Source organism: Nerophis lumbriciformis, linkage group LG02, assembly GCF_033978685.3.
Source record: "Nerophis lumbriciformis linkage group LG02, RoL_Nlum_v2.1, whole genome shotgun sequence".
Classification (NCBI taxonomy): domain Eukaryota; kingdom Metazoa; phylum Chordata; class Actinopteri; order Syngnathiformes; family Syngnathidae; genus Nerophis; species Nerophis lumbriciformis.
This window is the reverse complement of record NC_084549.2, coordinates 73,752,385-73,775,920: the sequence shown is the minus strand read 5'-3', so window position 1 is coordinate 73,775,920 and position 23,536 is coordinate 73,752,385. Positions and strand designations below refer to the sequence as shown.

Genomic DNA, 23,536 nt, shown 5'->3' with positions numbered 1-23,536 from the left:
GGATAGGAATGTCTGATGCTGGATGTCAATTAAAAAAAAAATGAAAAAAATTAATTAAAATACATTAACATACAGTTGCACAGTGCTAAAATAAATACATTCTAACTAAATGTATAATAATAAATAATAACAATATATATGTTTCTTAAATAAATTTAAGTGCAACACTTTAGTCATAATTTTTGCGCTCAAAAAACTTCTCTATGACTTATGTTTTTAGATATAATCACTACTGCCACAAGTGGTGGAAAAGTGTATTACAACTGCATACCACAGCTGGTATTTTATGGCGGTGCTGTAGGGGGCGCTGGCGGCCCAACAATTGTTAAGAAACAATGCACTATTTCACCTTCTGTAATAAATGTAATAAAATATAAACGTCTAGAAAAACAACAAATATATGATGGATGTGAATATGATTTAATGGATAGGAATGTCTGATGCTGGATGTCAATAAAAAAAAAAAATGAAAAAAATTAATTAAAATACATTAACACAGTTGCACAGTGCTAAAATAAATACATTCAAACTAAATGTACAATAATAAATAATAACAATATATATGTTTCTTAAATAAATTTAAGTGCAACACTTTAGTCATATTTTTTGCACTCGAAAAACTTCTCTATGACTTATGTTTTTAGATATAATCACTACTGCCACAAGTGGTGGAAAAGTGTATTACAACTGCATACCACAGCTGGTATTTTATGGCGGTGCTGTAGGGGGCGCTGGCGGCCCAACAATTGTTAAGAAACAATGCACTATTTCACCTTCAGTAAAAAATGTAATAAAATATAAACGTCTAGAAAAACAACAAATATATGATGGATGTGAATATGATTTAATGGATAGGAATGTCTGATGCTGGATGTCAATAAAAAAAAAAATGAAAAAAATTAATTAAAATACATTAACATACAGTTGCACAGTGCTAAAATAAATACATTCTAACTAAATGTATAATATAAATAATAATATATATGTTTCTTAAATAAATTTAAGTGCAACACTTTAGTCATATTTTTGGCGCTCAAAAAACGTCTCTATCACTTATGTTTTTAGATATAATCACTACTGCCACAAGTGGTGGAAAAGTGTATTACAACTGCATACCACAGCTGGTATTTTATGGCGGTGCTGTAGGGGGCGCTGGCGGCCCAACAATTGTTAAGAAACAATGCACTATTTCACCTTCAGTAAAAAAATTTAATAAAATATAAACGTCTAGAAAAACAACTTCTTCCAGATAATTATTTAGTTGCCAAGTGCCTGAAAGGTGTAAAATATTACATTAGACTAAGACAAACTTTATTGATCCACAAGGGAAATTGTCCCATTTTTTTTTTTTAGACTTTGACAAACTTTATTAAGATAATTGATTTAAAAAAAAAAAAAAAAAAAAGCAAGAAAGGTTGAGAATAATACCAAAAATAAAGTAAAATGAAGGGACCACTCTTTCAGGCGCATCAAAGAAAAATTAATAAAATAAAATAAATAAAAAATATTATACATATATATTATACATTATAATATACATTATATTTATTTTATTATTATGGCATTGATTATGGAGTGGATTAACAAATGTGTGCCATGTATGTGTCTTAGACTTAGACAAACTTGAATGATCCACAAGGGAAATTGTTCGCCCACAGTAGCTCAGTTACAAAGGATGGAAAGTGTAAGGATGGAAAGGACAATGCAGGTATAAAATAGACTAAAAATATAACATTTGTAATACGTACATAATATATCTACAGTATATGATACATACTGATATATTATATTATATTTAAGGCTGAAACGACGCGTCGACGTAGTCGACGTCATCGGTTACGTAAATTCGTCGACGCCGTTTTTGTGCGTCGGCGCGTCGTATATTTACGTCACACTACTGTCATGGCGGAGCACAAAGCAGACAATGCGAGCGAGGGGAAAAAGCACGCCAAAAGTCGTCAAAAGTGTGGGAGTATTTCAATAAACGGCCTAATAATGTTGTTGTATGCACACTGTGTCGAGCGGAAATGGCCTATCATAGCAGCACAACGGCTATGAACGAACATTTGAAAAGAAAACCCCCGACAGCGTTCTTGCCATCACCATCAACTAGTCAATCGTCCGCGTGCGTATACGTTGTCATCATTACACAAAAACATGAATGTGTCATTTGTATCTGCGTTGTGAATTCATAAACTAAAGCACCGTTTCGCTCTGAGAGGCGCGTTTGGCGTGCCTGTTCAGTGTTTACAAAGACTCGCTCTTCTTTAACGCTGTGGAGAGGCGGGGCCGGCGAGCGAGCGGCGAGGTGGGGCGCGCCGGGAGCGACGCCGCAATCGTGCCCAGGTGCGCGATCCGCGCACCTGGGCACGATCATCCAATCTCCTCTCGCTGAAGAAAAGGGGAGCAGCAGAGAGAGAGGGAAGAGAGACTGGAAGGAGCCAGAGTGAAGCTGACGTGGAGCGAGAGAGGAGGAGAGACAGAGACAGGGGACGACGAGCGAGCGAGGAAGAGGAGCCGAAAAGCGAGGAAAGAAAGAGAAAAGAGTTGGAAGAGAAAAGACTTTGTGTAAAATTAAAAGATTGTAAACCTGGCAAAGCCGTCTGGCGTTCAGTCTGTCGGTCCTGAAAGAACCCCACGGCACAAAGACGTGTCACAAACGCTAACGTTAATTAGTTGTGCAAATACCTTTTACAACATTAACAGTTACATATACTATGTACAAACCAACAATTAACTTTCACTTTAATCATACTATCATTGTTGTGTTATGAAGCAAAATAAGCAATACTTTTACTTTTGTTGAAATGTTTACACTGTACATTTTTTTGTATTGGATGTTTAGCTTTATTTTTGCACATTTTAGCAAATAAGCAATACTTTTACTTTTGTTGAAATGTTTACACTGTTACAGAATATTTCCGTTTTGTACTTTTTTGTATTGGATGTTTATCTTTATTTTTGCACATTTTAAAGCAAAATAAGCAATACTTTTAATTTTGAAATGCTTATACTATTGCAGAATATTAAGATTTGCACTGGATGTTTACTTTTATATTTGCACATTAAAAAGCAAATAAGCTACTTTTAATTTTGTTAAATGTTAAAAGTTTTAAATGTTTACATTGTTACAGAATATTTTGTCATGTTGTTGTCAATGTTGACTGAGTGACCATACTTTTTTTTTTGTAAATAAAAGCCATGCCTTTTGAAAAAACTGGCCTACATTTATTTTTTCCTCTTCATTTTAAATTAAAAAAATAATCGGTAAAAGGAAAAATAATCTATAGATTAATCGAAAAAATAATCTATAGATTAACCGATTAATCGAAAAAAATAATCTATAGATTAATCGATAGAAAAATAATCGTTAGCTGCAGCCCTAATTATATTATATGTTTATATCATATATCTGACACTCAGGTCACGTGTAATATGGAAGCACTAAAAAAGCAACAGGCTTTGGGGCTGCATTCCAAATGAATATACTCATTTATAGACTTTGCAGACAGGAAGTGCTTCTTTATTTGTCAATGCCAGCTCTGCAAGGTGCATCATGGAAAATGCTATCATGAGCTCCAGTAGCCCACTCAGTAATTTTGCACAGAGGTGTACTAATGCAGATAGAGCCAAATATAGACACACACACACACACACACACAGACTCACACTCACACACACAGAATACATTTAAGTTCAGATACTTTTGGGTGTGTTGTTGTGGATGCACAGTGCCCCCGTGTGGACAAAGCATGCTATTACAGTGTAGTTGAAAACCTGCTATGGACCTGCAGTCCAGTCCTGATTAAACAACACTTCCATTGTAACCTTAAGGTTGTTCTTGCTGTATAAAAAGCAAGATCCATGCACTAATGAGGAATGTAACAATTCCAAAAAGCTCAAGTACACCACGTGATGCACTAATCTGGCACATGCACATACTAAATGGCACTAATCGCATACACATGGTTACACAGCAATCTCACATTAGTAATCATTTACATTCTGTCAGTTAGCAAATAATAATAATAAAAATCATAGATTTTATTTGTAAAAGCACTTCACATTGAGCAAACAACCTCAAAGTGCTACAGTGCATTTAAAAAAAAAATATATATATATATATATATATATATATATATATATATATATATATATATATATATATGTCTTAATAAGGTTATCCAAAAAATAGTGCTCGATACCGTAGTAGAGCGCAATATATGTATGTGTGGGGAAAAAAATCACAAGACTATTTCATCTCTACAGGCCTGTTTCATGAGGGGGGGTACCCTCAATCATCAGGAGATTTTAATGGAAGCATTCGCATACCATGGTTTATATAGGGCACAGAGTGGGTGGGTACAGGCTGGCCTAGGGGCGTGGTGATTGGCTCATGTGTTACCTAGGAGGTGTTTCCGTCTATGGCGGCATGTTGTTACAATTTCGCTGCGCTTGTTGAGGGATGACAGGTCTGGACGGTAAATAATAAACAGTTTCTCTTTCAAGCATAGGTTGCATCTTTTATTACCACTATTGTAAGGTGTGCTGGATGCAAGAATTTGCCATGTTATTGAATATTCAACATTCTTGTCTTTGAGGTCCCAAATGTGTTTGCCGAGTTCTGTGGTATTTCGCAGGTTTTTGTTCCTTCTTTCAGGCTTCTTTCAGGAACAAAAACCTGCGAAATACCACAGAACTCAGCAAACACATTTGGGACCTCAAAGACAATAATGTTGAATATTCAATAACATGGCAAATTCTTGCATCCAGCACACCTTACAATAGTGGTAATAAAAGATGCAACCTATGCTTGAAAGAGAAACTGTTTATTATTTACCGTCCAGACCTGTCATCCCTCAACAAGCGCAGCGAAATTGTAACAACATGCCGCCATAGACGGAAACACCTCCTAGGTAACACATGAGCCAATCACCACGCCCCTACACCAGCCTGTACCCACCCACTCTGTGCCCTATATAAACCATGGTATGCGAATGCTCCCATTAAAATCTCCTGATGATTGAGGGTACCCCCCCTCATGAAACAGGCCTGTAGAGATGAAATAGTCTTGTGATTTTTTTTCCCACACATACATATATATATATATATATATATATATATATATATATATATATATATATATATATATATATATATATATATATATATATATATAGTGAGGAATTTGTGGCCAGTATTAGTTGAGACGTTTTTGCTGTATGGGGGGTTGTACCAGATGATGTTGTTTCGTTTTCTGTTCTTTTTTGGCTGGTTTCCTGGCGTGGGTTCATAGGTGAGGGTGAAATTGTATCCGCTTTCATCAAGTGCTTTTTGGTACGGGGGGGGGTTGCTTGGTCAAATTCAGCGAAGTTGGGTTTGTGGTCTTTCAATGTGATGAAGGCTTCCTTGTTGGCTGTGGCGTCCACCCTGTCCTCAATGTCCAGTTCAGCCGCGATCCGTTTATTTTCCAGGTGGATGTTCTGTAAAGTGTTGGGTTGTGCTTTTTTTGTATGATTTGGTGATGCTTCTGTCCAGTAAGGTGTTATGTTCTGGTATGTCCATTCTGTAGAAGTTTGTGGTTTTATCAGCGGCTATGATGAGGTTGAGCAGAAAACGAAGCAACATTATCTGGTACAACCCCCCATACAGCAAAAACGTCTCAACTAATACTGGCCACAAATTCCTCACTCTGATCGACAAACACTTCCCCAAAGGCAACACCCTAAGAAAAGTATTCAACAAGAACAACATTAAATTGAGCTACAGCTGTATGAACAACATACGACAAATTATTTCAAACCACAACAAAACAATTGCAAATGAGCCGTCTGCCCCCGGACAGAGCGACTCCAAAACCAACAAAGGCTGCAACTGCCGCAAGAAACCTGATTGCCCTCTCAACGGGGGGTGCTTACAAACATCAGTCGTTTACCAATCAAAGGTATACACGCAAGGACATTAACACATCCGACACATATGTAGGATTACCCGAGGGAGAGTTTAAAACCAGATGGAACAATCACAAGGCTTCTTTCAGGAACCAAAACCTGCGTAATACTACAGAACTCAGCAAACACATTTGGGACCTCAAAGACAATAATGTTGAATATTCAATAACATGGCAAATTCTTGCATCCAGCACACCTTACAATAGTGGTAATAAAAGATGCAACCTATGCTTGAAAGAGAAACTGTTTATTATTGACCGTCCAGACCTGTCATCCCTCAACAAGCGCAGCGAAATTGTATCAGCATGCCGTCACAGACGGAAACACCTCCTAGGTAACACATGAGCCAATCACCACGCCCCTACGCCAGCCTGTACCTACCCACTCTGTGCCCTATACAAACCATGGTATGTGAATGCTTCTATTAAAATCTCCTGATGATTGAGGGAACCCCTCATGAAACAGGCCTGTAGAGATGAAGTAGTCTTGTGATTTTTTCCCCACACATACATATATTGCGCTCTACCACGGTATCGAGCACTATTTTTTGGATATTCTTATTAAGACATATATATATATATATATATATATATATATATATATATATATATATATATTTATTTATTTTATTTTTTATTTTATTTTTTTAAACAACGCTAGAACCACAAATAGCTGCCCTCAACTAGTAAAATTAAAAAAAACTAGAACAGCTTAATAGCTAGAACTAGCAAACATATCTAAAAAAAAAATAATTTAAATACAAGGGTTTTTAAGCCTTTTAAAAAGCATCCACAGTCTGTGGTGCCCTCAGGTGGTCAGGGAGAGCGTTCCACAGACTGGGAGCGGCAAAAGCATTGTATCTGGCAATAGTGACAAAAGGTGTATCTTTGTCGTCTAAATTGTTTTAAATTGACATTTGAGGAGCTAGAGCTACAAAATAATGCTATTTCCATAATAGTATTATAATGATATATGACGGAATTTGATAAACAAGCTAATTGTTTTTTTTATTTTGAAAAATACCTTCTAACCTATCTTTGTCTATGGAGCTGTATGTCCACAGCACAGAATGGAATTTTACATTTTTTTTAACTGAATGAGACACCCAGAATGTACATGAAAATAAAGAATGTTACAATATTAACTATGAAGGATAAAACACTGAATATTGACAACATATGACCGTCACACCCCCTCTCCATCCAAATATTTTACAATCCAGCAAAACACAACAAAAATGCAACAAACACACCATAGCAACTCATTAGATGACCATAGTAACTTATTAGATGACCATAGCGCTTGTATAGCACGTTTCTACCTTCGAGGTACTCAAAGCGCTTTGACAGTATTTCCACATTCACCCATTCACACACACATTCACACACACATTCACACACACATTCACACACACATTCACACACACATTCACACACACATTCACACACACATTCACACACTGATGGCGGGAGCTGCCATGCAAGGCGCTAACCAGCACCCATCAGGAGCAAGGGTGAAGTGTCTTGCTCAAGGACACGAAGGAAGGTTGGAAGGTGGAAGGTTGGGGATCGAACCGGGAACCCCCAGGTTGCTGGCATGGCCACTCTCCCAACTGCGCCACGCCGTTCCCTTAATAACTAATTAGATCACCATAGTAACTAATTAGATCACCAAAGTAACTAATTAGATGCCCATACTAACTAATTAAATCACCATAGTAACTAATTAGATGACCAAAGTAACTAATTAGATCACAGTAGTAACTAATTAGATGACAAAGTAACTAATTAGATTACTATAGTAACTAATTAGATCACCATAGTAACTAATTAGATCACCATAATAACTAATTAGATCACTATAGTAACTAATTAGATGACCATAGTAACTAATTAGATCACCATAATAACTAATTAGATCACCATAGTAACTAATTAGATGACCAAAGTAACTAATTTGATTATTGTAGTAACTAATTAGATCACCATAGTAACTAATTAGATCGCCATAATAACTAATTAGATCACTATAGTAACTAATTAGATGACCAAAGTAACTAATTAGATGACCATAGTAACTAATTAGATCACCATAGTAACTAATTAGATCACCAAAATAGCTAAGTAGATCACTATAGTAACTAATTAGATCACCATAACTAATTAGATCACCATAGTAACTAACTAAATGACCATAATAACTCATTAGATCACCATAATAACTAATTAGATAATCAAAGTAACTAATTAGATGACCATAGCAACTAATTAGATGACCAAAGTAACTAATTAGATCACCATAGTAACTAATTAGATCACTATAGTAACTAATTAGATGACCAAAGTAACTAATTAGATGACCATAGTAACTAATTAGATCACCATAGTAACTAATTAGATCACAATAGTAACTAATTAGAACACCATAATAACTAATTAGATCACAATAGTAACTAATTAGATCACAATAGTAACTCATTAGATCACCATAATAACTAAGTAGATCACCATAGTAACTAATTAGATCAGCATAACTAATTAGATCACCATAGTAACTAATTAGATGACCATAATAACTAATTAGATCACCATAATAACTAATTAGATGATCAAAGTAACTAATTAGATGACCATAGCAATTAATTAGATGACCAAAGTAACTAATTAGATCACCATAGTAACTAATTAGATGACCAAAGTAACTAATTAAATGACCATAGTAAGTAATTATATCACCACAATAACTAATTAGATCACAATACTAACTAATTAGATGACCAAAGTAACTAACTAGATCACCATAGTAACTAATTAGATCACCATAGTAACTAATTAGATGACCAAAGTAACTAATTAGATGACCATAGTAACTAATTAGATGAGCATAGTAACTAGTTAGATCACAATAGTAACTAATTAGATGACCATAGTAACTAATTAGATGAGCATAGTAACTAGTTAGATCACAATAGTAACTCATTAGATGAGCATAGTAACTAATTAGATGACCATAGTAACTAATTAGATGACCAAAGTAACTAATTAGATGACCATAGTAACTCATTAGATGACCATAGTAACCAATTAGATGAGCATAGTAACTAGTTAGATCACAATAGTAACTCATTAGATGAGCATAGTAACTAATTAGATGACCAAAGTAACTAATTAGATGACCATAGTAACTAATTAGATGACCATAGTAACCAATTAGATGAGCATAGTAACTAGTTAGATCACAATAGTAACTCATTAGATGAACATAGTAACTAGTTAGATCACAAGAGTAACTCATTAGATGAGCATAGTAACTCATTAGATCACCATAGTAACCAATTAGATGAGCATAGTAACTAGTTAGATCACAATAGTAACTCATTAGATGAGCATAGTAACTAGTTAGATGAGCATAGTAACTAATTAGATGAGCATAGTAACTAGTATATGATGCAGATTCCAAGCATGTAAAGACTTAGTATAGTAGAAGACTTCTGGTCATTATAAAAGATGAGTTCAGCTCCACTTTACATCTTAAACATGTCAAATAATGATTTGGGAATGTCCGGCGAGCCAGATTGAAAATCTTAATTTGCCATGTCTGATATAGCACATGTTACTAGTACTACAAAGACAACTAAGGCTGATTACTAATATTATGCAATGTCTAAGCTGGCTTTCTGGAAAGCTCTTTATGTTTGGCCGAGATCAGACGCCACGGTACATGAAGGCAGAGCACCAGAGGCTACTCAAGATCAGTCGCTGGCTGGGACGCCATTCCTCTCGGGGACATAACCTAGTGAGCAAGTACAGGAAATGAGCGGTAGTCGCTAGCAAATGGAGATGGAGATGGCACCATCAGCACACCACAATGGAAACTGGGACAACCACCAATGTGGTTTATTTCTGGAATCATCCACACATATTTAGGTATCAATCTGATACCAAGTAGGTGCAGGATCTGATGTATCGACTAGATACGCTATTGTACTTGGTATCATTGCAGTGGATGTCAAGTGGAGATCCACCCATGGCATTTGTTTACATTCAGGGTGCCAGCTTGCTGTTAGCAGTGAGCTATTGTATCCTCCTACGGTGTGTAGTGACGCATGTTTAGCTGAAAAGTGATCGGTGTACTTACTTTCAGGGGATAAAGTACATCAAGCTCAATGGGATGCACCATTCTGTTGAGCTTGGAGTCATCATAGAGATCACACGGATGTGTCCCGGGCCCTCCGAGGGGTTCCAGACCTTCTTCATCCCACATGTAAGTTCCCCCAGAGCTGTCGGAAGGTGACAGCTCCAAGGATGAAGCCTGGCAGAGATCAGCCTCCACTGGAGACCTCACAAGTGGTCCCTGGGAGTCCTCCATAGGGCTCTCTTCGTTGTGGTCTGCACAACAAACAAACAAGTAAACAACCAATCTAACAAATAAGTTGATTGGATTGACTTACCTGCCAGATCCCAGTCTCCGTTATCGTCAAGAAAACCATCCGAGCCAGTATTCTTATGGTCATGAATGTCCCCATCACTGAACACGTCTCCCACGCTGTCCAAGTCGTCTAGAAACTCTTCACTGGTGTTACCTCGGTCTGGGGAGGAAGCAGAAGACAGGGACATGTCCTCCTGACCATCACCGCCTGCCGGGTCTGCTGAGCTTTGTGTCAGACCACTGCTATCCTTTTCTTGTCCGTCAGCAGGATTTTGACTACTATGAGGGTCTTCAGCCTCTTCAACTGGCTCGGAATCTCTCTCTGTCTTTGACAGATCCCCACATTGAGTGGCCGACGAAGCTTTGACGTCGCCTTTCAGCCAACCTGGAAGAAAAGAAGTCTTTTTCTGCTTGGTCTGTCCAGGTTTTGTCAGCTTGTAGCCCAAAGATCCATTGGTATTTCCCAGTGACTTGTTGAAAGTGGAGAGTAGAGGCTTCTTCAGAGCAACGGGAGTAGTGGGCGCTGGTGATATTGAAGAGGAGGTAGCAGGAGCGGTTCTGCTGTACTGAAGACCTCCAATCCCGTTACTAGAAGATCCAGACCCACCATGGTTTTCATTGATACCCCCAAGTCCTAAACCTAATCTTCCATTGCTAAGATGGGGAGGTTTGAGGAAACTACTTCGAGGCGGTCTGAGCTGAGTGTTGGTGAGAGGTTTGGCTAGTTCCACAGCCCGGTTAAAGGAGAAGGAGCGTATTATGGGCTGGCTGCTGGGAGAGGGGATCTGCTTGAAGTGGGTGAAGCTGTTTGAGCGCACCATCTTGTCCAGAGCCAAGGTCTTCAAGCTTTCACTGGACTGGGAAAGGCTGTCTTGGGAGCTGCTTCTCGGGGAATATAACTTGGGTCGTGCAAGGCGGGAATCAGACCCTGCAGAGATTCCTGGGTCATTGAGGTGTATTTTAGGCGCTCCGTTCATAGGGCCTGGACTCAGTTTGGATCCTTCCCTGGGACCCAGCTTTAGGGTTTGCTTAGGGATGGTTTTCGGGCTCGAGACAGCCACCATCAATGCACCAGACCTCCGCATTATAGGTGTCCCTGGGGCCTTTACTGTTGCAGGAAGCGGTCTTGAAGGCTTATCTTTACCTCCATCCACAGGATTGGTGGGAAAGGTAACGCTGGAAGAGGTTGCTCCTTCATCTCTCTTCCACTTCAGGGAAAAGGGAGAGGTTTTAATCACACCATTTGGCCGCGATACTACAGGAGGAAGGGGAGTTGTCTTGGCATCCTGGGTCGGCAAACCGTTGGAAAGGGTGGTGGAACCGCTACTCGCCGAGCGCCCGCCGAACTTGGGCAGTCTCGAAACCATGGCAAACCTGGTGGATGCTTTATCTTCCATTAGATGCCGAGAGAGACATTAATGACCATGGACTCAGGCACAACTGAGGATAGAGCAGAAAGAAAGGACTATTATGGTTTACATGTTTGAAAGCATAGGTCATAAGAATCTTAGGTTTGCACGAAGCTTACGCACAAATACAGGCTTTTTATGTTGATCTGTATTCAACCACCATTTTATACCAGTTCTGTACTTGAGAGCACAATTTTACTTACCGACCATACCCCCACAAATAGAAGAAACCAACAGGGCTGTGATACCGAGAATCTCATAGAAAACACTCCTACTAACCACGACCTGTAGCTGGTACCCACATTCAGGGATTATGGCACCAGTCAGTAACAAAAAAGGGGCCTAAAATAAAAAAAACAATGCCTGCAGGATGAATGGGAATCTGGGAAGACAGCCATGGCAGTTTGAACAGTGAATAGAGTGGGAGATCAGTTGCGCTTCCACATTAGATCTATTTGTCTAGACCCTGCAGTCCAGTGGGGTTAGAAAACAACTCAAAAGAACAATGGACAATGACACATTGCTACATCCAACTAAGAATGGGGAAAATGATCAATTGATTGATTGATCGTTAGGAACTTGCTCGCTGTGTGGAATTGTTAGGAAATGTCTCTTGTCTGGAAGCAATTGAGGTAAAACGGAGTGGATTACGTGGCAATTACCGTATTTTCCGGACCATAGGGCGCACCGGATTATAAGGCGCACTGTCGATGAGCGGGTCGAGTCAGGGTTTTTTTTCATACAAAAGGATTATAAGGCGCATCATCATCATCATCAGCCGTTGTCAGTCCACTGCTGGACGAAAGCCTCAGCATGTTTCTGCCATAGTGAACGATCTCTAGCTGCTCCCTGCCACTGCAGTTCACTCTGGAACTGCAGTGGACTGGGGGCCGTCTTCTTGGCGTACTTTTCATGCTGGTTATTAGCCTACACCTTCCACGCTGGCTTGGTGCGGGTTGGAAGGGGTATTTTATATCAGAGATCCTTCTCCTAGACTAATTGCCTTACTGGGCTGTTGAACTTAGTCTGTCCTGTTGGCTGTTCGCGCCCCAATTACCCAGGGACCCGCTCAGCTTTATGGCGCTGACCGCCCGCCAGTCACAAGAGAAGGTGCAAACGGTTCTTTGTGTGCATTTTATAGACGTTAGTTGGGACTCACTAACCCCACACACAACCTCCCATCTCATGACCATAGGTGAGGATGGGAACGTAGATCGACCGGTAAATTGAGAGGTTTGCCTTCCGGTTCAGCTCCTTCTTCATCACAACGGATCGATACAGCGTCCGCATTATTGAAGACGCCGCACCGATCCGCCTGTCCATCTCACCATCCACTCTTCCCTCACTCGTGAACAAGACTCCGAGGTACTTGAACTCCTCCACTTGGGGCAGGGTCTCCTCCCCAACCCGGAGTTGGCACTCCACCCTTTTCCGCATTAAAAAGGGTCATATAATTTTTTTTTTTTTTTAAAGAGTTCCTTGTGGTCTACATAACATGTAATGGTGGTTATTTGGTCAAAATGTTGCACATTTTCAGGATTTATGCAGATCCCAAATACACATCAGCCGGTACCAGAAGGTAAGAAAAGTTGCTTTTGCATAATATTGCGAAACAAAACGCCAGATAATATGTCTTACCTTATACACACACCATAATAATACCCCTATGTTGAAGCACAGTACAATCCATCAAGCGGTGTGGCTTCATAGCTCACCAAAGTCCTACTAAAACATTTTGATAGATTTTTGAGCGCCGTGTGTAATGTTCTATATTTGCAATGGAAAATATAAAATGTTGATGTTGTTTACTTGAGTCATATTGCAGTCGACACCTATCTCTTATGTGTGACTGCCATCTACTGGTCACACTTATCATTTCGCCACGTACCAAATAAAGTAGCTTTGAGGTCGGTAAGCACAACCAGAATTATTCTGCCTTATACAGTAGTCCGAAAAAGACGGTAATTGTTGATTCAGTCTCAACAATTGTACTGATCTGAATGTCAGTCAACTAGTACTCGGGGTCTAGAGATGTACGTGCGAACCCAACAGCTTCTCTCCAAGCAAGCAGGAGCTTTTCTTCCTGTCACTCACACACACCAGGGACTTTGTGACACAAGTCTTGAAAAATAGTTTTTTTTTTCTTGCATCCGGATCAATAAGGTTCAAGGTTCAAGGTTCAAGGTTCAAGGTTCAACTTTATTGTCCCCGCGGGGAAATTTGTCTTGGGCACAGTGCATCATTGCTTTCTTAACATACCCAAAAACAACAGAAGAAAAACACAAGCACAGACACAACCACAACCATACAACTAACATTTAAACATCAGAACATGGAGCTTGATAGACATAGGTGGCACTTTGATGTAGGCATAAAATCTACAGTATGGAGATAAAGATAAAGTACCAATGTGCATTGCACTAGAGGTCATGGATAAAGTGCTGTGTGCTAAAGTGCTTAGTTCTAAAGTGCTATGTGCTAAAGTGCTATGTGCTAAAAAAGTGCTAACCTATGTATTAAAATTCTATTGCACATTGTTGGTCAGCTTAATGGAGGCTGGGACGAATGATAATTTAAGGCGGTTAAATTTGCATAGTGGGACCCGGAGTCTTCTCCCTGATGGCAGGGTTCCATATTCAGGAAAGAGTGGATGTTGTGAGTTGGAAATAATTTTCTTAGCTTTTTTCCTAACTGCCTGCTCATAGATGCTCTGTATAGGCTCATATTCTTTCCTCGCTACGATTTTCATTGCCGTTTTATGCATGCCGGCCAGTTTGCTTTTTAGCTTAACGGTTAGGTTGCCAAACCATGAGGTGATCCCGTATCTAATGATGCTCTCTACAATGGCACGGTAGAAAATAATCATGATGTGGCTGCTTACGCCGTACAATCTTAATCTTCGCACAAAATATAGCCTCTGTTGCAGTCTATTGCACAGTTTGTCAATATGTGTCTTCCAGCAGAGAAGATTATCAATATGAACCCCTAAATATTTATATGAGGATACCTGGGTGATTTCCTGATTTTTGATGACCACTGGCTCATGGTCAGTCACTTTCCTCGGATCCAAAACCATTTCCTGTGTCTTGGTCACATTTAAAATAAGATGGTTAGTGTCACACCACCTAATAAATAGGTCTATCTCGTCTTGGTACACAGAGGGGTCCGTATCCTTGTGTAGAAGGTTTAGGAGCACGGTATCGTCCGCAAATTTCACCATATAATTGTTAGGGTGCACAGTCCTACAATCATTGGTGTACAATGTAAATAGTGTTGGTGATACAACGCAACCCTGTGGGACGCCTGTGTTGCAGTGTTTGGTAAAGTATATTCTACCCATCCATAAAAATGTTACATTTTCACCAAATTCTTGTGTTACTCATTCGACCAAATCTGGGGCGTTGGGTATTAAATTTCATGCCAACTCATGTGTCTCGTGTGTGCTGGTATGACAATAAAGTTCCTCGAATCATTTAACACCAGCTGACCAGCAGTTGATCTTCAGACTGCGGAAATAATCCACTTGTATCTGTAAATCGGTAGCGGAGGATGGGCACAATGTGGGCCTCCCGTTCTGGAAAATCCTTTGGCCTCTGCTGAGCTGGCCCACATTCCCATGCAGCAACACACGTGTCTACAATCATCCCCACTTGCCACTGGCCCATAAGTGTCCGACTGGACCTAATCCGCATCAATAAACACAGAAACGCAAAGGGAATCAGGTCAAGCCACCAAAGCCTCTTTGCCCTCGGGAGGGCACTGCATCTTTGTGCCGGACTGAATGGGTCCGGATTGGTGTTTGCGCAACCTGTCAATGGTGCTAGAACTCCTTAGGTTTCATTGGCATCCCGAGATGGTTCGGCACGGATGTGACGGATGTTTATGTGGGTCACCTCACTGATGACAGTAACAACTGGCTGACACACAATCTAAACGGTGGGGCAGTGAACCATCTGTCAATCTCCCCGCCTACCCCCACCTTCAAGAGGCATTAATGTATGCATGTGACAGGATCATATCATGATTCAGTAGTAAACCAGTTAACTTCCATTCTTCACGGACCACGTCAATCTATAACATCCCATACAAGATCAAAAATTGTCGTTTGACATTCCACTCCAAATCTGTCTAACTACTCTTCAAGCATGACATCACATGACCGAGCATACAAGGACTGTTTTCAAATTCCATCCATCTTCTTCCGCTTATCCGAGGTCGGGTCGCGGGGGGAGCAGCTTAAGCAGGGAAGCCCAGACTTCTCTCTCCCCCAGCCACTTCGTCCAGCTCCTCCCGGGGGATCCCGAGGCGTTCCCAGGCCAGCCGGGAGAGATAGTCTTCCCAGCGTGTCCTGGGTCTTCCCCGTGGCCTCCTACCGGTCGGACGTGCCCGAAACACCTTCCTAGGGAGGCGTTCGGGTGGCATCCTGACCAGATGCCCGAACCACCTCATCTGGCTCCTCTCGATGTGGAGGAGCAGCGGCTTTACTTTGAGCTCCCCCCGGATGACAGAGCTTCTCACCCTATCTCTAAGGGAGAGCCCCGCCACTCGGCGGAGGAAACTCATTTGGGCCGCTTGTACCCGTGATCTTGTCCTTTCGGTCATGACCCAAAGCTCATGACCATAGGTGAGGATGGGAACGTAGATCGACCGGTAAATTGAGAGCTTTGCCTTCCGGCTCAGCTCCTTCTTCACCACAACGGATCGATACAGCGTCCGCATTACTGAAGACGCCGCACCGATCCGCCTGTCCATCTCACGATCCACTCTTCCCCCACTCGTGAACAAGACTCCGAGGTACTTGAACTCCTCCACTTGGGGCAAGATCTCCTGCCCAACCCGGAGATGGCACTCCACCCTTTTCCGGGAGAGTTTTCAAATTGTCTATGAAAATAAAGAACACACTCAATGGGAAGAGAATTTCTCAGCCGAGTGTGAAGCGACTGGGATGAGCATCAGCACCACCAAGTCCGAGTCCATGGTTCTCGCCCGGAAAAGGGTGGAGTGCCATCTCCGGGTTGGGGAGGAGTTCAAGTACCTCAGAGTCTTGTTCACAAGTGAGGGAAGAGTGGATGGTGAGATCGACAGGCGGATCGGTGCGGCGTCTTCAGTAATGCGGACGCTGTATCGATCCGTTGTGGTGAAGAAGGAGCTGAGCCGGAAGGCAAAGCTCTCAATTTACCGGTCGATCTACGTTCCCATCCTCACCTATGGTCATGAGCTTTGGGTTATGACCGAAAGGACAAGATCACGGGTACAAGCGGCCGAAATGAGTTTCCTCCGCCGAGTGACGGGGCTCTCCCTTAGAGATAGGGTGAGAATCTCTGTCATCCGGGGGGAGCTCAAAGTAAAGCCGCTGCTCCTCCACATGGAGAGGAGCCAGATGAGGTGGTTCGGGCATCTGGTCAGGATGCCACCCGAACGCCTCCCTAGGAAGGTGTTTCGGGCACATCCGACCGGTAGGAGGCCACGGGGAAGACCCATGACACGCTGGGAAGACTATGTCTCCCGGCTGGCCTGGGAACGCCTCGGGATCCCCCGGGAGGAGCTGGACGAAGTGGCTGGGGAGAGGGAAGTCTGTGCTTCCCTGCTTAAGCTGCTGCCCCGACCCGACCTCGGATAAGCGGAAGAAGATGGATGGATGGATGGATGGATGGATGGATGGAATAAGGAACACACTCAATGGGAAGAGAATTTCGCAGCCGAGTGTGAAGCGACTGGGATGAGCATCAGCACCACCAAGTCCGAGTCCATGGCTCTCGCCCGGAAAAGGGTGGAGTGCCATCTCCGGATTGGGGAGGAGTTCAAGTACCTCAGAGTCTTGTTCACAAGTGAGGGAAGAGTGGATAGTGAGATCGACTGGCGGATCGGTGCGGCGTCTTCAGTAATGCGGACGCTGTATCGATCCGTTGTGGTGAAGAAGGAGCTGAGCCGGAAGGCAAAGCTCTCAATTTACCGGTCGATCTACGTTCCCATCCTCACCTATGGTCATGAGCTTTGGGTTATGACCGAAAGGACAAGATCACGGGTACAAGCGGCCCAAATGAGTTTCCTCCGCCGGGTGACGGGGTTCTCCCTTAGAGATAGGGTGAGAAGCTCTGTCATCCGGGAGGAGCTCAAAGTAAAGCCGCTGCTCCTTCACATGGAGAGGAGCCAGATGAGGTGGTTCGGGCATCTGGTCAGGATGCCACCCGAACGCCTCCCTAGGGAGGTGTTTAGGGCACGTCCGACCGGTAGGAGGCCACGGGAAAGACCCAGGACACGCTGGGAAGACTATCTCTCCCGGCTGGCCTGGGAACGCCTCGGGATCCCCCGGGAGGAGCTGGACGAAGTGGCTGGGGAGAGGGAAGTCTGGGCTTCTCTGCTTAAGCTGCTGCCCCCGCGACCCGACCTCGGATAAGCGGAAGAAGATGGATGGATGGATGGATGGATGGAATAAGGAACACACTCAATGGGAAGAGAATTTCTCAGCCGAGTGTGAAGCGACTGGGATGAGCATCAGCACCACCAAGTCCGAGTCCATGGCTCTCGCCCGGAAAAGGGTGGAGTGCCATCTCCGGGTTGGGGAGGAGTTCAAGTACCTCAGAGTCTTGTTCACAAGTGAGGGAAGAGTGGATGGTGAGATCGACTGGCGGATCGGTGCGGCGTCTTCAGTAATGCGGACGCTGTATCGATCCGTTGTGGTGAAGAAGGAGCTGAGCCGGAAGGCAAACCTCTCAATTTACCGGTCGATCTACGTTCCCATCATCGCCTATGGTCATGAGCTTTGGGTTATGACCGAAAGGACAAGATCACGGGTACAAGCGGCCGAAATGAGTTTCCTCCGCCGGGTGGCGGGGCTCTCCCTTAGAGATAGGGTGAGAAGCTCTGTCATCCGGGGGGAGCTCAAAGTAAAGCCGCTGCTCCTCCACATGGAGAGGAGCCAGATGAGGTGGTTTGGGCATCTGGTCAGGATGCCACCCGAACGCCTCCCTAGGGAGGTGTTTAGGGCACGTCCGACCGGTAGGAGGCCACAGGGAAGACCCAGGACACGTTGGGGAGACTATGTCTCCCGGCTGGCCTGGCTCGGGATCCCCTGAGAGAAAATAATGTTTGCCTTGGTGCCCTAAAATTGGAGCCCTCCTTTAAGGCAACACTTGCCTTGACCTTAAAAAGTACAAATTCAAAGCCTGAACATCCCTACTATACAATCTTAAAAATGCACTCCATTAGTCCAGGAAACAAGTACAACCATAAGGACAGTTTGTATTCACAACATAAACTCCAGGCTTTTTGAATGACTGTAACAAAAGTGCAGCTTGCATGTGTTGACAGTCACTGTGGAGTAATAAAAACTGGGCCGGTCATCTGGAAAGGCCAGCGTTGGTGCTCTGTCCCCGGAGCGATTAACAGTCGTGCCTTTAGAGCATGCTAGGAGAACGAGGCAGCAACACAGACGCCCGGCTAATGTGCATTGAGCGAAAACAATACTGGCTCTGATGCTAAAGCCAGGCTAATCCAATCAGACCACAAGGACAGACGGCTCGGTCCAATGAGAGTGAAGAGGGTCAAAGTGCGATTTAACAAAGGTCCAAGGAAATATACCCATCAGTGAAAAATAGGAAATATAAACCTCACCCTGAAACGCTTAGAGCAGAGGTGTCAAACTCAAGGCCCGTGGGCCAGATCTGGCCCGCCACGTCATTCTATATGGCCCACAAACGCCTGAAAAAATTGCGTCAATAAACAACCTTATATTTTCTTTACATTTTGACAGAAAAAAAAATGTATGTCCAGCATGAAATTGCATACACTTTAAACTTTAACAGTATCCAATATTGCAACACATTTTTGGTGAAAATATAAATAAATACTTAAATATCTGCTTGACTTCTAATTACAAAGCAAGTTATCCATCGAATAGTACACTGTAAAAATGAAAATAGATTTGACGGTAAAATGTACGGTGGTCTTTACAGCATATCACTGGAAATTGCAAAAAAAAAATGTCATGGAATTTTGGGAATTTCGGTAAAAGCGGATTTTTTTTTTGAAAATGTTAAAAGACTTTTATGTTCTAAATTAGTTGAAATGGTTGGTGTTGGAATTGTTCAAATCGGTAAAGAAATGTTGAAGTAGTAACATTTTTAATTGAGAAATGGAATCAAAGAATTCCTGGAATTTTTCCAGTTCGAAAAACAACTTTGTTTTTTGTCCTGATTAAGAGGAATGTTTGGACGGTGGAACGGTTGAAGTGGGTTGAAAAATGTAGAATGAGTAGTAGCCAGAAAAAATGGTCAAAAAAGGGTTTTAAAAAAAAGGAATTCTTGGAATTCCTGGAATTTTTTTTAACTTGGAAAAAATGATAGTTTGAATGTCCAGGATGGTGGAATATGTTGAAGGTGGAATGGTTTGAATCGCTTTAAAAATGTGGGGATTGTGGAACTTTGAAAAATGTCCAAATCATTTCAAATGGAATTTCATGGAAATTTTGGAATTTTGGTAAAAGCGGAATTATTATTATTTTATTTTATTTTTTTAAAGACTTGAATGTTCTAAATGAGTTGAAATGGCTGGTGTTGAAATTTTTCAAATCGGTAGAGAAATGTTGAAGTAGTAACAATTTTAATTGAGAAATGGAATCAAGGAATTCCTGGAATATCGGGAAAACCGGAAATTTTTCCAGTTCGAAAAACAACTTTGTTTTTTGTCCTGATTAAGAGGAATGTTTGGACGGTGGAACGGTTGAAGTGGGTTGAAAAATGTGGAATGAGTAGTAGCCAGAAAAAAGGGTCAAAAAAGGGTTTGAAAAAAAGGGAATTCTGGGAATTCCTGGATATTTTTTTAACTTGGAAAAATGATAGTTTGAATGTCCAAGATGGTGGAATATGTTGAAGGTGGAATGGTTTGAATCGCTTGAAAAATGTGGGGATTGTGGAACTTTGAAAAATGTCCAATTCATTTCAATGGGAATTTCATGGAAATTTTGGAATTTCGGTAAAAGCGGAATTATTATTATTTTTTATTTTTTTTAAAGACTTGAATGTTCTAAATGAGTTGAAATTGCTGGTGTTGGAATTTTTCAAATCGGTAGAGAAATGTTGAAGTAGTAACAATTTTAATTGAGAAATGGAATCAAGGAATTCCTGGAATATCGGGAAAACCGGGAATTTTTCCAGTTCGAAAAACAACTTTGTTTTTTGTCCTGATTAAGAGGAATGTTTGGACGGTGGAACGGTTGAAGTGGGTTGAAAAATGTAGAATGAGTAGTAGCCAGAAAAAATGGTCAAAAAAGGGTTTTAAAAAAAAGGAATTCTTGGAATTCCTGGAATTTTTTTTAACTTGGAAAAAATGATAGTTTGAATGTCCAGGATGGTGGAATATGTTGAAGGTGGAATGGTTTGAATCGCTTTAAAAATGTGGGGATTGTGGAACTTTGAAAAATGTCCAAATCATTTCAAATGGAATTTCATGGAAATTTTGGAATTTTGGTAAAAGCGGAATTATTATTATTTTATTTTATTTTTTTAAAGACTTGAATGTTCTAAATGAGTTGAAATGGCTGGTGTTGAAATTTTTCAAATCGGTAGAGAAATGTTGAAGTAGTAACAATTTTAATTGAGAAATGGAATCAAGGAATTCCTGGAATATCGGGAAAACCGGAAATTTTTCCAGTTCGAAAAACAACTTTGTTTTTTGTCCTGATTAAGAGGAATGTTTGGACGGTGGAACGGTTGAAGTGGGTTGAAAAATGTGGAATGAGTAGTAGCCAGAAAAAAGGGTCAAAAAAGGGTTTGAAAAAAAGGGAATTCTGGGAATTCCTGGATATTTTTTTAACTTGGAAAAATGATAGTTTGAATGTCCAAGATGGTGGAATATGTTGAAGGTGGAATGGTTTGAATCGCTTGAAAAATGTGGGGATTGTGGAACTTTGAAAAATGTCCAATTCATTTCAATGGGAATTTCATGGAAATTTTGGAATTTCGGTAAAAGCGGAATTATTATTATTTTTTATTTTTTTTAAAGACTTGAATGTTCTAAATGAGTTGAAATTGCTGGTGTTGGAATTTTTCAAATCGGTAGAGAAATGTTGAAGTAGTAACAATTTTAATTGAGAAATGGAATCAAGGAATTCCTGGAATATCGGGAAAACCGGGAATTTTTCCAGTTCGAAAAACAACTTTGTTTTTTGTCCTGATTAAGAGGAATGTTTGGACGGTGGAACGGTTGAAGTGGGTTGAAAAATGTGGAATGAGTAGTAGCCAGAAAAAAGGGTCAAAAAAGGGTTTGAAAAAAAGGGAATTCTGGGAATTCCTGGAATTTTTTTTAACTTGGAAAAATGATAGTTTGAATGTCCAAGATGGTGGAATATGTTGAAGGTGGAATGGTTTGAATCGCTTGAAAAATGCGGGGATTGTAGAACTTTGAAAAATGTCCAATTCATTTCAATTGGAATTTCATGGAAATTTTGGAATTTCGGTAAAAGTGGAATTTTTTTTTTTTTTTTTAAAGACTTGAATGTTCTAAATGAGTTGAAATGGCTGGTGTTGGAATTTTTCAAATCGGTAGAGAAATGTTGAAGTAGTAACATTTTTAATTGAGAAATGGAATCAAGGAATTCCTGGAATATCGGGAAAACCGGGAATTTTTCCAGTTCGAAAAACAACTTTGTTTTTTGTCCTGATTAAGAGGAATGTTTGGACGGTGGAACGGTTGAAGTGGGTTGAAAAATGTAGAATGAGTAGTAGCCAGAAAAAATGGTCAAAAAAGGGTTTTAAAAAAAAGGAATTCTTGGAATTCCTGGAATTTTTTTTAACTTGGAAAAAATGATAGTTTGAATGTCCAGGATGGTGGAATATGTTGAAGGTGGAATGGTTTGAATCGCTTTAAAAATGTGGGGATTGTGGAACTTTGAAAAATGTCCAAATCATTTCAAATGGAATTTCATGGAAATTTTGGAATTTTGGTAAAAGCGGAATTATTATTATTTTATTTTATTTTTTTAAAGACTTGAATGTTCTAAATGAGTTGAAATGGCTGGTGTTGAAATTTTTCAAATCGGTAGAGAAATGTTGAAGTAGTAACAATTTTAATTGAGAAATGGAATCAAGGAATTCCTGGAATATCGGGAAAACCGGAAATTTTTCCAGTTCGAAAAACAACTTTGTTTTTTGTCCTGATTAAGAGGAATGTTTGGACGGTGGAACGGTTGAAGTGGGTTGAAAAATGTGGAATGAGTAGTAGCCAGAAAAAAGGGTCAAAAAAGGGTTTGAAAAAAAGGGAATTCTGGGAATTCCTGGATATTTTTTTAACTTGGAAAAATGATAGTTTGAATGTCCAAGATGGTGGAATATGTTGAAGGTGGAATGGTTTGAATCGCTTGAAAAATGTGGGGATTGTGGAACTTTGAAAAATGTCCAATTCATTTCAATGGGAATTTCATGGAAATTTTGGAATTTCGGTAAAAGCGGAATTATTATTATTTTTTATTTTTTTTAAAGACTTGAATGTTCTAAATGAGTTGAAATTGCTGGTGTTGGAATTTTTCAAATCGGTAGAGAAATGTTGAAGTAGTAACAATTTTAATTGAGAAATGGAATCAAGGAATTCCTGGAATATCGGGAAAACCGGGAATTTTTCCAGTTCGAAAAACAACTTTGTTTTTTGTCCTGATTAAGAGGAATGTTTGGACGGTGGAACGGTTGAAGTGGGTTGAAAAATGTGGAATGAGTAGTAGCCAGAAAAAAGGGTCAAAAAAGGGTTTGAAAAAAA

At 40.7% G+C, this 23,536-nt stretch overlaps 1 protein-coding gene across 7 annotated transcripts in view; it reads right to left on the bottom strand.

The window, feature by feature from the left end:
* The window catches only part of ccser2a (coiled-coil serine-rich protein 2a), a 150,217-nt gene that overhangs the window by 102,563 nt on the left and 24,118 nt on the right, over positions 1–23,536 (bottom strand). For all 7 annotated transcript variants that reach the window (XR_009816005.1, XM_061968487.1, XM_061968495.1 and 4 more), the window contains 2 exons: positions 10,402–11,819; positions 10,089–10,339 (listed from right to left, as the gene is read on the bottom strand). Coding sequence is in view for 6 of the 7 variants with exons in the window: in XM_061968487.1 (XP_061824471.1) it covers positions 10,089–10,339; positions 10,402–11,776 (1,626 nt within the window). In the remaining variant the exon portion in view is untranslated. The remainder of the gene's footprint in view (positions 1–10,088; positions 10,340–10,401; positions 11,820–23,536) is intronic.